Source organism: Hyperoodon ampullatus, assembly GCF_949752795.1.
Source record: "Hyperoodon ampullatus genome assembly, chromosome: 15".
Lineage (NCBI taxonomy): Eukaryota > Metazoa > Chordata > Mammalia > Artiodactyla > Ziphiidae > Hyperoodon > Hyperoodon ampullatus.
The window spans coordinates 26,689,866-26,704,931 of NC_136928.1; the positions used below are offsets into that span (position 1 = coordinate 26,689,866).

Genomic DNA, 15,066 nt, shown 5'->3' on the forward strand with positions numbered 1-15,066 from the left:
ACAATAATTTTTGAGTTATTGTATATTCAGAATGGCTGCTCTGTAGACTGTACATTCAAAGGACAGCTTCATTGAACTTAAAACTTTGACTCATACTTTGTTTCCCTGAGTATTGTCTTCTGGTGTTCAGTGTTGTAGAAAGGTCTGATGGCTGCTGGATTTTCTTTTCCTGATTATTGACTGTTTTTTTTTTTTTTTCTTTTGCTGTCTTTTGGTTCTTCTTTTTCTAATTTATAGGAATTACTCTAAGGATTACCACATGCATCTTTGACTCATTAAAGTATAATATAAATTAATTCTTTTATCACTTCCTTGACACTACTAGGACCATATAACACTTCATTTTCATTTACCCTTTCCCATCTGTTAATCTATTGCTGTCATGAATTTTAATTTTACATGTCATTTAGTGCCTCCAAGAAATTATTATTTTGTAGAGTCAGCTTTCATTTATGTTTACCCATTTTTGGTTTCCTACATTTCTGTGCTTTATTCTGAGATTACTTTTTTTGCATGAAGAACTCTCTTTAGCATTTCTTTGAATGGAAGCCTAATACTGACACATTCTCTCATTTTTTTGCTTGTTTATATGAAAAGTGTCTTTATTTTACCTTAATTCTTTTGAAATTGTGGTAAAACATACATAACAAAATTTACCATTTTAACCACCTTTAACTGTACAGTTTAATGGCATTAAGTATATTCACATTATTGTGCAATCATCACCATCATCCATCTTCAGAATTTTCGTAATGTTCCCAAACTGAAATTGTGTGCCCATTAAACAATAACTCCTCATTCTCCCCTTTCCCTTCTCCTGGCAGCCACTATTCTACTTCCTGTCTCTATAAATCTGACCCTTCTGAGTACTTCATATATGTGGAGTCATACAGTATTTGTCCTTTTGTGACTGGCTTATTTCACTTAGGATAATGTCTTCAGGGTTTATCTATGTTGTAGCATGTGTCAGAATTTCCTTCTTTTTTAAGGCTGAATAATATTCCATTGTATGTGTACCACATTTTGTTTATCCATTCATCCTTTGATGAACATTTGAATTGCTTCCTCCTTTTGGCTGTTGTGAATAATGCTGCTATGAACATAGATGTGTAAATATTTCTTTGAGTCCCTGATTTCACTTTTTTTGGGTATGTACCCAGAAGTAGAATTACTGGATTATACGGTAAATTATTTTTAATTTTTTGAGGAACTGCCAAACTGTTTTCCGTAGTGGATGTACCATTTTACATTGCCTGCCTTAATTTTTAAGGGACTTTTTTTTTTAAAACTAGTTTTAGGATTCTAGGCTGGCAGTTTATTTTTTTCAGCACTTTACTGTATAATTCAATTGTTGTTTGACATATATTTCCTGTTAAAAAGTTAGCTCTTAATCTTTTTTTTTTTAAAGATTTTTTTTTAATTTTGCTTTATAACAAATTTAATCAGTTATACATATACATATTAGCTCTTAATCTTAATGTTGTTCCTTTAATATTTTTTACTATGTTTTTGTTTTTCTGCAGTATTGCTATGAGGTGCTTAGGTATAGTTTTCTTTGTATTTATCCTGTCGGGTTTGTAGAGCTTGAAACTGTGGATTGATGTCTTTCGTTAGTTTTAGGAAATAGTTGACTATGATGTTTTAAATATTGCCATTCCCCCATTATAGAAAGACCAGACCTCTTTCTGCAGAGTCACAAATTTAAAACTATTTTCCTAGTAACACTAAGATATTGTTTTCTTCTTTTACTGACATTCTTGTAGGAGAATATAGTGCAGTACCCCAGAGGCTATATGATATGTGAAGACAGTCATTGTTTTAATGGCTAATGTAATATATGCTTGTGTATTCTTATGTTTAAATTCTTATTCAGGTTTAATTTTTAATGTGATAAGTGTCAATAAATATAACCACATATACAAAAGTTCTTGGGGAGCTCCATATTTTTTAAGAGTATGAAAATATCCTTAAGCCAAACAGTTTGAGAACTGCTGGTGTAGGCATTTTTTTTTTTTTTTTTTTTTTTTTTTTTTTGTGGTATGCGGGCCTCTCACTGTTGTGGCCTCTCCCGTTGCGGAGCACAGGCTCCGGATGCGCAGGCTCAGCAGCCATGGCTCACGGGCCCAGCCGCTCCGCGGCATATGGGATCCTCCCAGACCGGGGCACGAACCCGTATCCCCTGCATCGGCAGGCGGACTCTCAACCACTGCGCCACCAGGGAGGCCCCTGGTGTAGGCATTTTGACTCTATCCCATATATTTCATATTTTTTATAGTCATCTGTATTTTATATATTTTTATTTTCCTCTTTATGCTTTTTATTTTTAAATGGGAAGAGTATTCATTTTAATTATGCTCCAAGGTGTTACAGAGCTAAATTAACAAATTTCAGTCAGTATCAAATAGATTTATTGTCAATATTCAGTCATAATACAACCCAGGTAAATGAATCATTACTTTATACAAGGCTCAGATGTTTAAAATCTATCTTAACTTTACACGTGTACTATAAAATGATAAATACTTAAAATGACAGTGCAAGGGAAAATATTATAAAAATACAATTGTTGTAGGCCCTTGTATGAAAGTTCTTTAAAGTTCTGCCTTAAGGAATAATACCATGCTGCATATCAGAACCAAAAATAAAGTATTTTCCTTGAGGTTACAATGCTCAGCAATATACTGGATGCACTGTAAAGTACCATGCCTGACAAGAATCAAAAGAGACAAGGCCTTCAATAATGTTGAGAGAAAAAAAAAAGAGAGAGGAGTAATCAATTGTCATATGCTGATTTCTGCTGGATTGGCCTCTTTAAACAATTTACAGTACTGTGGAAGAACTGAAAAAGAAGGGGACCAGTCTCAGCTTCATATAAAGGACTTCCAAATCAGCACAAACTCAAACAATGTTAAAAGGTACTGTTCCCAGTACTCTCCACTCTTCAATCCTTTACATGGACTCCTTGTCCTAAGTCCCTGTTTTTCCTCTAATTTCTTCCTAAGGGCTTACCAAACACACTTTCTGTTTTCTATTATCCAACATACAAACCAAAAGGCATTAAGCAAAACAATATCTGTCAGTCAAGTCAGTTCTAAAGACACCAATTTTGGTTTAGGTATTAATCATGAGATTTACGCATAACCATCCTTCTTCCACACACACTCCCACCTCCCCTTACATATTGACTCCGTCCTAAACTGTGAAGCAATATGAAGTTTTAAGATTTTTTTTTTTCTTCATCAATGATTTGCCTGTTTCCAAGCTGCTTGGTTGGCAGCAATATCAGGAGCTGTTTGGAATGCTTGGTCAGAATAGATAAGAAGGATGTGATCAGTGAATTACTGTAACCTATCAAAGTGAGCTAATACAGGCAGACATGAAGAATTTACCTTTAGACTTCTCGCACTCATTTCAGAAGGGAGAAAATGTGTCTTAAAAGGGAAAGGAGGGCTTCCCTGGTGGCGCAGTGGTTGAGAGTCCACCTGCCGATGCAGGGGACACCGGTTCGTGTCCCGGTCCGGGAAGATTCCACATGCTGCGGAGCGGCTGGGCCCGTGAGCCATGGCCGCTGAGCGTGTGCGTCCGGAGCGTGTGCTCCGCAATGGGAGAGGACACAACAGTGAGAGGCCCGCGTACCGCAAAGAAAAAAAAAGGGAAAGGAAAAAGATTAGATAAGGAAATACAGGAAAATATTCATACTGTAGTAATAGGAAAGGGAATGCTTATAGCCAACCTACATTGTGGGGAAGTTTCTGGCATAAAAATCAAACTTTCTCTCCCATTACTCTTTGCACAAGATTAACAGTTGATTTACATCAAGAGGGGCAGAAAGCCACTAAACACTTTCTTCAAAGGCAGGGAATTTCTTTTTGAAATGAGCATTAGAGAAGGGAGGAAAAGGTAGGGAAAGCTCAGTCAAAGAGGTCCTCAAACATGCATTGTCCCATTGCTATGTACGCTTCCTTTTCATCTGGTGTCATTTGGGCCACCAGCTCTGGTTTCTGGCTCACTTCGCTGTAGGAGAACGGACGGCCAGCCACCATGACAATGGGGTCATCTGCTCCTTCCTCAAATTCGTCCTCCTCCTCATCCTCTTCCCTATGATATGCAGCCACAGCTGCTGCACAGGGTGGAGAGTCATTGTCTCACTCACTGGTCTCACTTTCAGAGTCACTGCCATTGGCAGTGGTCACAGGAGCAGCTGTCCCCACTGAGCCTGCTGTGGCAGAGGGGGTCTTCTTCTCATGAATGAGCAGCGCTCGCGTGACCTCCTCGTTATCATCTGGCCCCGCACGGCCTTCCTCACGCTCCTGAAACGAGTCTATATCTAAGCCACCTTCCTTCATCTCTTCAGAACTATATGCTCCTTGGACAGTGCTCTCTCTTAACCAAATAGTTCTCTCTTTGGCAGATTTTCTCTCCAGTGAGGCTCGATGAAGATCGTCTTGGTCATCCATGTTAATGACAACATTCTGAGTGTATAAGTACTCATAAGAGGGACCTTGGTGGCCCATGCTTCCTGGTGGTGCCCACCTGCCAGGCCAGCAGCTGCGGCAGCAGTTGCTGCACGGTCCTTGCTCTGTTTCAGGGCTGGTATTTCTGTGGGTTCTGGCTCAAGTATTTCATAGGCCAAGTTCACATCCTCTGTCTCTCAAAGCAAAGCATAAATGGGCTCAGTTTGTTCATTAAACCTTGCCAAAAGTGTGTGTGCATCTTTTTTGGGCATTGCTGATTCATCTTCTTCTACCTCTGTGTGGCAGAAAATACAGCGGAAAGTTCCTGTCATGGGATCAAAGAGCTGATTATCTTCTAAATCTGTAAAAGTACTACTGCAGATGGGGCATTTGAAGGAGGCCCAGTTGGGGGAATCTCTCTCATCAGTTTTAATCCTCCTTCTCATGTGGTCCAATTTGTATTTTACCACATTAACAAGAGTACGATAATTGATAAAGTAGTAGTTGTGGTGAGTGGTTTTCCCATCTGCAGCAGTCTCCACCCTCATTCTGCACTTGATGAATTTGTCTCCCTTTAAATTATTCAAGACTGATCGAAGTTGCTTCTGATCAAACTTGAGCAGCTCCAGCATGTCCTCCTCTTTCACACAGAGGTTTCGGGTCAAGATGTCCAAGGCCAAAGCATGCTCAATGCCATAAAACCCCCGGATCACATACTTGGCTAAACTGCTTCAATGCTGCAGGAACCTTGGTGAGGACATCTGGAGCTGCCATCTTTAGCAGCAAACTTCAACTTTAAATGTACTGACCAAAGCACATCCTGCATGGGGAGGGCCCTGTGCCACATCATTCAGCCTGTTACCTTTGCCTGAAACACCTTAGGGGACCCAGAGTGAATCCTTGAACACTCCCACTGCAGCTTCCCTCAGCGCCTCCACTACTGGCTTAAACGAGCTGCGCCACTTGTGCGACAAAGAGAACGCCCTATTCCTGCGACCAGCTTTAGAAACCACGTGCTACTTTCCTCTTTATGCTTTAATCTGGATATTTTCTATTAATTTATCTTCACTAATCTCCTCTTGCTGATAAACCATCTGTGGAGCTCTTAATTTTAAAAATTACATTTTCACTTCTGAATTTTCTCAATTTTTTTTTTTTCAAGAGGGTATTAAATTGTTTATTTATTACACATGATAATGGATGATACACAAGCTTCATTCCCATCTATATCTGGTACCATAATCCAATTTAGATATATTGCATAGGATATGCCAACAATCATATATTAATAATCAAAAAACTCCATCACTTGGCTTGGGTGACCCTTTTCACAGTGAACTCCAGGTCACAACGCAGTAACTGTCAGTTCAACAACACCAAGGTTTCGGAAGACAGTAGCTTCTCCAGCACAGCAGGTTGTAAATAAATTTTGAATGGAACCTGGCATCACCCTGAAGGAACTCTAACTTCACACTGTTGGGGTAGTTTACCAAAATGGCTTCAGAGTAGACTAACTTTACACAGCACATTTAAAAAAAAGACACATTTATTCAGCGTCATGATCAGACTATTACATTTAGCAATCAACAGCATGGGTGCAAAAAAAAAAAAATCTACATTAAAACCCTTTGTTGGAATGCTTTACACTTTCCACAGAACAGAAACTAAAATAACCTGTTATACAATTAGTCACAAATACAGTCCTCGAGTTTTGCCCATACACATGAGTATTGTCTAAAACATGTCTTCTTTGTAGCAGCTAGGCCCTGCCACCACTGTGCTTGGCTGAGTTCACAAATCTGTTGTAACCTGTAGCTTCCCTGTCACTTCTCTGGCTCTCCTCTCCTGCTAAGCTTTGTTTCCTGGCAGTAATCAAAACCTTCTGCCACTGCCACAGCTACTGCTGCTGCTGGAACCACCATAGCCACCTTGGTTTCGGAGTTTGGCAAAGTATTGGCCTCCACCACCATAGGGGCCAGAACTTCTGCCTCCAAAGTTTCCTCCTTTCATGGGTCCAAAATTGGAAGATTGATTGTTGTAACTGCCAAAATCATTGTAGCTTCCACAACCTCCAAAATTGCTTCCATCATTACCAAATCCATTATAGTCATCCCCACTGCCACCATATCCACCACCACCACGGCTGCCACCAAAGCCACCTCGACCACTGAAGTTTCCTCCACGACCAAAGTTGTCATTCCCACCAAAACCACCTCCACGACCACCACCAAAGTTTCCAGAACCACTTCGTCCTCTTTGGCTGGATGAGGCACTAGCCATCTCTTGCTTAGATAGGGCTTTCCTTACTTCACAGTTGTGGCCATTCACAGTGTGGTATTTCTGAATGACAGTCTTGTCTACAGAGTCATGGTCATCAAAGGTTACGAAAGCAAAGCCTCTCTTTTTGCCACTGCCTCGATCAGTCATGATTTCAATCACTTCAATTTTCCCATACTGTTCAAAATAATCTCTTAGATGATGTTCTTCAGTGTCTTCTTTAATGCCACCAACAAAAATCTTTTTCACAGTTAAGTGGGCACCAGGTCTTTGAGAATCTTCTCTTGAGACGGCCCTCTTTGGTTCCACAACTCTTCCATCCACCTTGTGTGGCCTTGCATTCATGGCCGCATCCACCTCCTCCACAGTGGCATATGTGACAAACCCGAAGCCTCTGGAGCGTTTGGTGTTTGGATCCCTCATTACCACACAATCTGTGAGCGTTCCCCACTGCTCAAAATGGCTCCTCAGACTCTCATCGGTTGTTTCAAAGCTCAAACCTCCGATGAAGAGCTTCCGCAGCTGTTCCGGCTCTTTGGGTGACTCTGACTTAGACATGACGGCAGTGGAGGGGGGCGGGGGAGACGTTAACGATGCTTACTCGGCGGCGTCCACGAGCAGAAAGGAGTAATCTACCGAACGTATCTCTCAATTTTTAAATAGCATAGATTTCAAGGCTCTGGTGAATTTTCCATCTTTCTGTCTATTTTGTTCATCTTTTTCCTCTTATTTTTTCTTATATTAATCATAGACATTTCAAAGTCCTTTTCTCATAATTTCAATATCTGGATCATCTGTGGATCTTGATTTTCAGTTACGTGGTCCTCTCCCTTGGCATGCTTGGTAATTTTGGACTGCATGGAGATAAAAAACTCTTGGAGGTTCTGGGTAACCTTCTCTTATGGAAGAGAAGGTTAAACTCCCCCCAACCCCGTCTTTTTTGGTAGGGTGGATAGAGTGGCAGTGATCTGAATCCAGTCAGGGACAGAGCTATGGCTATCTCTGGTTCAGTACTGCCTTTTGCTATAGTCCTTCACATTTTCCAAACAGCCTTGGAGTGATGATTAGGGCCCCTTTCCTCAGGTGGACACTGCATTCTAATCTTTACTCCATACCTCAAGACTACCTAAAACTGTTCTGCTTCTCAGAGGCTTTTTGCTTGTTGTCTTAGCCTCTTGCCCGCTGTAGGTTAAGAATTCAGCGCATGTATTGAGGGAAAAACAGAAGAGTGTTGTGTTTTTTACCATTTTTCCTCTCTAGGATCTTTACCTCTTGTCTCTAATTTATGTCACTTCAGTGCCACAAAACTGTCAAAAGCTGATTTCTCTACCTCTTCTGCTTGATTCCTATACTGGAAACTTAGCCTCTTGTGTGCAGACTTGGCAAATATCTTGGGAAAAAGTGACTAAAGAATGTTGGCACTCCCCTTCTCATTCTTCCCATGGTCTCCAGCATTTTGTTCCCTTAATTTCTGATCATCTTAGCAGCTCTGTAAGTCAACCAAGAAAGAACATCAAAAATAGGTATGCAGAAAGCCTGGATAGGTGTCAGTTCAGATTGGAGCAGGGGAAATGGGAGCATCAAGAGAGAGTTTTCCAGAAAAAGGGGGGGAGATACCAATAAGAAAGGAATGGTAATCTTAGTATACAACCTGGCTTAAAAGTGAAGAATATTTATATAGTTAAACTAATACAAATGTTTATTGGTTTTAAAGACAAAGTACTGGTAAACCATAAAAGACAATTATGATTCTGGAACAGAATATATATGTTATTAACCCAACCCAGTCAATGTAAAATTCACTTCAGCAGTTGGAAGAAAGTGAGGAAAAGAAATGAAGAGAAAGCAAGGGAGAGCTAATGCCTCACTTTGCATAATTAGGGGGTCAAGGTAGTCATAGATAATGATGTAAGAAATAAAAGCATAAGTATATTATTAAGAAATAAAAGTACAATATTAAGCACAGTATATTAAATTACAAAAATAACCTTTAGAAAAACTAAAAGTGGTATAAGTATGTTGAGAGGAGAGGGAGGGGGAATGATATGGTATGATGAGGTAAATCTGCTCTGATTATAGCAGAAAGACAATATCTAAACTGATTAAAAAAAAGCAATATTATTATATGTTTTACAGATATGGGCTTACCTCCACAAAATTAAGACCAGAAACATTTTTAAAAGCTCCAAGTGGTTTTCTCTGGAATATTAAAATGGAAATCCAAGAAGCTTAAAGATCCTCAAGCAGGGTAAACACAAGCAACAAAACTACACCAAGGCACCACAAAAGGAATCACAGCAATAGCTCAAAAGATGGGAAGGGGGAAATGGAAGTGTACTTAATTAATTAAAAAGAAAACAGGAAAAGAGGAAATCATTTACATTAATATAATTACCTATTTGACTAGGTTTAAGTCTGTTATCTTGCTATTTATTATTCATTTGTCCCATCTGTTCTTTGTCCCTTTTTTCTCTTTTCTTACTCTCCTTAACTAAATTAGATTAACTGAATATATTTTAGGATTCAATTTTCCCCCACTGTTGTCTTATTCAGTATACCTTTTGTCATATATATATTTTAGTGGTTGCTGTAGGGTTTACAATATGCATCTTTAACTTATTACATTTGCTATTGCCTGAATGTTTTGTGTCCCTTCAAAATTCATATGTTGATACCTTACCACCACCACCCCCCACTCCCCCTGCCAGTGTGATGATATTAGGAGATGGGGCCTTTGGGAGTTAATTAATTCATGAGGAAGTCATGAGAGTGGAGCCCTCTTGAAAGGGATTTGTGCCCTTGTAAGAAGAGACATGAGAGCTTGCTCTCTCTCTCTCTCTGTTCTCTGCACTGTGAGGATGCAGTGAGAAGATGACTGTCTGGTAAACCAGGAAGCTGGCCCTCACCAAACACTGGATATGCTGTGCTTTGATCTTGGACTTCTCAGCCTACTGAACTGTGAGAAATAAATTTTTATGAAGCAACTCAGTCTATGTAATTTGTTATAGCAGCCTGAACTGATTAAGACAACAGTTTGCCTTCAAATGATATTATACCTATTCATATATAACATAAGATCCTTGTAACAGTATACTTTTATTTCCCCCATTGACCTTTGAGTTATAGTTAGCATGTATTTTACTTCTACATATGTTATGAATTCCACAATTCATTGCTATTTTTATTATTATTATTTTTTTTGCGGTACGCGGGCCTCTCACTGTTGTGGCCTCTCCCGTTGCGGAGCACAGGCTTCGGACACGCAGGCTCAGTGGTCATGGCTCACGGGCCCAGCCGCTCCACGGCATGTGGGATCTTCCCGGACCGGGGCACGAACCCGTGTCCCCTGCATCGGCAGGCGGACTCCCAACCACTGCGCCACCAGGGAAGCCCCCATTACTATTATTTTTGCTTTAAACTTTCAGTTATCTTTTAGATAAATTTAAAAAATGATAAAAATCTTTATATTTATCATTTCCTATGCTCTTTATTCCCTTGTATATATCCATATTTTAACCTGATTTTATTTCTTTTCACCTAAGGAACTTACTTTAATGTTTCTTGTAGTGCAGGCATGCTGGAAACAACTTCTCTAAGATTTTGTCTGAAAAAAGAAAATCTTTGTTTGTCCTTAGGTTTTGGAGAATATGTTTGCTGGCTATAGAATTCTAGGTCTAAAATTTTTCCTTCAGCACTTTGGAGATATCTTTCCATTGTCTTCTTGCTTACATAATTTGGATGACAAATCTGCAGTCATTTTGTTTGTTTGTTTGTGTTTTTTTCCCTCCTCTGTATCCTTTTAAGTTTTTTTTTTTCCTCATTTTTTTTTTACTGGTTTTCAGCAACTCCAAGAAGCCTTTTCTGATTAATCCAATTCCACAGTGAACATTATGTTTTTATAATGCTGTACAGATTTAGGTGTACAGACTTAAACATTATATTAATTTCTATACAGATTTATAATTTATTATTTATCATTACCTTCAATTGTGTTTCCTTGTGCCTTTCTTATTATAGTATGTGTTTCCTCAAAGGGAAACATTTTTGTCTTCATTTTAGTAAATTCTCAATAAATGTTTACTAAGTGAGCCTATGATGGTAAAATGTCCAAACCACCTGGTATAGCCAGTTTTCTTAAGTTTCTGAGAAAACAGTTTTTGTTTAACTTGCTGTGGTCATTTTATTTTATTATTTGGTTATTTTATTACATAGTAGTCAAATTTCTCTTGCCTTTTAAAAGTTTATTTCTTCTGGTTTAGTGTGTCATGAACATTTAAGAAAATTACTCCCATTTCCCCTCATTAAGTAAACAATCAAGTTACTCCTTAGATTGGAGAACTAGAGTGTGATAGTCATATTCCATAGCTTTTGGAGAGTGACCTAAACATAACCCTATGGAGAAGTAATTTACTGGTAAGCAATATTTGTTTCTTCATTGATGTTTGGGGCCATATTAGATTGTCATTTTGTTGACTGAGAATTGACCTGTGTAGGGTGTCAGATTCTCCAAAGAAGTTATATGATCTAGACCAGATTAACTGATAATATATAATTGATGATAGATAAGTAATGAAAATATGCATTAGGCCTCAGGTAGATATCTAACAAATTATATAACAAACTAATCATAGGGTCATTTCTGAAAGGCAGGCAATTTACTTTTCCCGGTTACCCATTGTAAATTACTTAATTCCTTGTATTGAACCAATCATTTGGCTTTAGTGACCTCTGTTTTCAGAAAAATGTCTTTTAACATGTTAAGCTAGTCTGTCTCCAGTCTTTTTTTTTATGGTGTGAGTTTTGGTATCACTCATTCTGTTAAATTTTATTTTGATTGTTTTAGAACCATTTTTCCATATAAGTCCATATAGATCAAGGTTGTTTCAGATCTTTTTTTATCTTTCAAAGTATTAAAAATAAGATCATTTTAGTGTCATTTATGTAGTTGAACATATATTTTATTTCTTGGTCTAGGTATAAAGTAAATTTATTGACTAGAGTGGATACTAAGATGACTCCATGTAGAGAGAGTTAATGACAGAAGTAAAGTCTTAATCAAAGACAATGACCAGCATTTAAACTAGCCCTATATTGGGCTTCCCTGGTGGCGCAGCGGTTGAGAGTCCGCCTGCCGATGCAGGGGACACGGGTTCGTGCCCCGGTCCGGGAGGATCCTACATGCTGCGGAGCGGCTGGGCCCGTGAGCCATGGCCACTGAGCCTGTGCGTCCGGAGCCTGTGCTCCTCAATGGGAGAGGCCACAGCAGTGAGAGGCCCACGTACCACAAAAAAACAAACAAACAAAAAACTAGCTCTATCTTGGAACACAAAGGACTGTATAGCAAGGCTGACTGTGATATGCCAGGGCAATGTTTTGGGAGTATGATCCAGATCATTGGTTTTGGATGCTGACATTTGAAAATGATTTCTTGATGGTGCATATGTGACCTTGGAATTATGAATTGTCTTAGAATTTCTTTTCAAGGGAAGGAAGCATATAAATGGGAGGGTAAACAAATATTTTGTTAATAATTTGCTGTAAAGATGGTTTATAACAGTTTAATATTAAACAGCTCAGGAGGCCTAAAATTTATCTCACTTGGTTCTAACTGGTGTTTCTTGCTGACACATGGTGTGAATCAACTGTCCTTCCAACTTGAAAAAGCAGAGAGCTCGCTGACACAACTCCTTTGTTCTAGGGAATTGTTTCCACTGTGCCTTCAAAAAAGAGGGACATTAAAAGCTTTGGCTCATAGCATGTTCTCTCCAAGTTGGACACAGTTGGGGGGCTGAATCTTGGCTAAAGAAAGTGGGGTTGGTGATTTCTTTTGTATCCTGGATTTGTTTTTTTTTTTTGAAATTGAACATTTACTTTTTCAAGCTCTCTACTTGACCTTATGTGGTTAACAGTTTTTCCTTCCCCCTTAAAATGGAACCAGAAAATCTCCCATATGCTGGTGTTTTCTGGGGTTCTCCTTTCTTAGGTCCTAGAGTTGCTTGGGTTTCTGCCCTTCCTTATAGTTAAGTTTTCTTTTGTGAAAATATTCATGTACCTACTTAACAAAGCAAAACATGAACATGGAAGGTTTAATGACAAAATTATGTCTCAAAAGATCTTAGAAGACTGGAAAAAGGATTATAATTATAAAGGTAGTAAGTAGTAGATTCAGAATATCAACTGAATGAATATAGCAATGTATTATAAAAACAAATTAAAAGATTTTGTGTGACTTTAAGCTCAATGTACAGTATGATATAATTGCCAGAAACACTAAGGCATTAGACTGTTTTAATAAGGCCGAGTAACAAAGTTAAAGGAGGTGAGTCTTATTTTCCTAGTTTGACCATGTTTGATCTGAAAATTGCTTATATTTATAGCGTGCTTTCTGTGTGCCATGTACTGTTTTGAATGCTTTACTTACATTATGCCATTTAATCTTTACACAGCAACTGTATGAAATGGTTGTTATTATTATCTACATTTTATAGACATGGAAACTAAACTATAGAGAAGTTTAATAACTTTCCCAAGGTCACAAAATTAATAACCAAGACGAATCCAGGAAGTTTGACTTTGAAGCCTGTGCTCTTGACTACTGTACTACACTGCCTGTTTTGTTGCATTTCAAGAATGTTGACTACTAGAATGTGCCCAGAGGGTAAAAGCCTGAATTGAAAGGCTGTATGTAGAATAGTTGAATAATTTGGATTGTTGAGTCTGGAGAAGGGAAAGGAGGGACCAAGGACTTGTTTTTGGTGGTCCTTTGAGGGCAAAAATAAGATAAATGGTGAAAATTATAGGAAAGCAAATTTTATTTTTTATAAGAACTTTGCAACAGCTATTGAAATGGGATTGGTTGCCTTGTAATGAACTTCTCTTTACTAGAGATGTTTCAGTGGAAGCTAGACAAGTATGTGATAGAGATGTTTAAAAAAAATTGAACTTGTGTCTGTGAATTAAGGCCAATCATTTCTGAGGTTCCTTTTTTCTGTACATTTCTATATTTCCATATTAAAGAGAAATCTTTAAAATGGCCTAGTGTATACTGTCCTTAAGCAAATGCTTCTGTGAAAAACAGGCACAGTATTGATTCCTAATGGAGACATGGTGTGAGAGGAGGGTGTGTGTGTCCTCATTTATTTTCGTCTAAAACATGAAGGGTTTTTTGTAAATAGCTTTATGATATTGGTAGGGAGTTCTTTGCGTATCATGTTAGTGGTATAGGAAACAACAGAAAATGGCTTACTTTTCCAATTCACAAATCAGGTTACTTAAATCGAGTAATAGATCAGAGGTTCCATGGTAATAACCACTGAGGCTCCCCTCTTCCCATTTGAAGGATCATGAAAGAACATTAATTGGTGAGGTTCATAGTTGCTATGGAAGGACTCTAGGAAACTGCTGTGTGAGTTTTCAAACAAAAAAATTCAGGGTATCAAATATATGTATGTTTTAAATACATTTTGAAGTTATGATCAGTAATGAGAAGGTTAGAATATAGAAGAGATACTGAATTTTAAAAATTCCAGAATTCCCTGGCAGTCCATTGGTTAGGACTCCACGCTTCCATTGGAGAGGGTCAGGGTTCGATCCCTGCTTGGGGAACTTAGATCCCACAAGCTGCGGCAGTGTGACCAAAAAAAAAAAAAAAAAAAAAAATTCCGATCAGTGGTGATTGCTTCTTGGGTTTGTAGGTGATAGACTGTGAGAAGAAATTCTTCTCTATTTTTTTACATAATTGTTTTTGAATAATTATTAAAAACTAGACCCCAGGGCTTCCCTGGTGGCGCAGTGGTTGAGAGTCCGCCTGCCGATGCAGGGGAAACGGATTCGTGCCCCAGTCCGGGAAGATCCCACATGCCACAGAGCGGCTAGGCCCGTGAGCCATGGCCGCTGAGCCTGTGCATCTGGAGCCTGTGCTCCGCAAAGGGAGAGGCCACACAACAGTGAGAGGCCCGCGTACAGCAAAAACAAAAACAAAAACAAAAACAAACACAAACTAGGCCCCAGGTTACTCTGGAGTGTTTGTTCTTGTTTGGTTTTTAATTTTAATTAATATTTTATTGAGCATCTACTATGAACCAGGTACTATTCTAGACTTTCAAAAATGCACTTCCTTTTTTCAATTATAAAAGCAATACATGTTTAAGAAAATAAAAAGTTAGAAAAGTAGAAAGAAGAAAGTCACAATTGCCTTATTCAAACATGCCATTTGTATTATTTGTATTATTTTGGTGATTTTCTCCTCTGCCTCCTCCCTCTTGTGCTCATCTTCCTCTGTCCCATTTTCCTTTTCTTACCTCTCATCCTTTTTCTTTCATCTTTTCCTTGATAT

The 15,066-nt window shown here is 38.5% G+C and overlaps 2 protein-coding genes and 1 pseudogene across 4 annotated transcripts in view; 1 reads left to right on the top strand and 2 right to left on the bottom strand.

The window, feature by feature from the left end:
- The window catches only part of EXOC6B (exocyst complex component 6B), a gene marked incomplete at its 3' end in the record, with an annotated part of 718,627 nt that overhangs the window by 58,948 nt on the left and 644,613 nt on the right, over positions 1 to 15,066 (top strand). The gene's annotated exons all lie outside the window — the stretch shown is intronic.
- Positions 3,912 to 5,248, bottom strand: LOC307064757 (general transcription factor IIE subunit 1-like; annotated as a pseudogene). The gene has a single exon. The product of its transcript is annotated as a general transcription factor IIE subunit 1-like (transcript).
- LOC307064034 (heterogeneous nuclear ribonucleoprotein A1-like) lies at positions 5,815 to 7,289 on the bottom strand (the record flags this gene model as incomplete). Its single annotated transcript, XM_079720457.1, has 1 exon — positions 5,815 to 7,289. The coding sequence occupies one exon, from the start codon at positions 7,287 to 7,289 to the stop codon at positions 6,327 to 6,329; it is 963 nt and encodes a 320-aa protein (XP_079576583.1). The 3' UTR covers positions 5,815 to 6,326.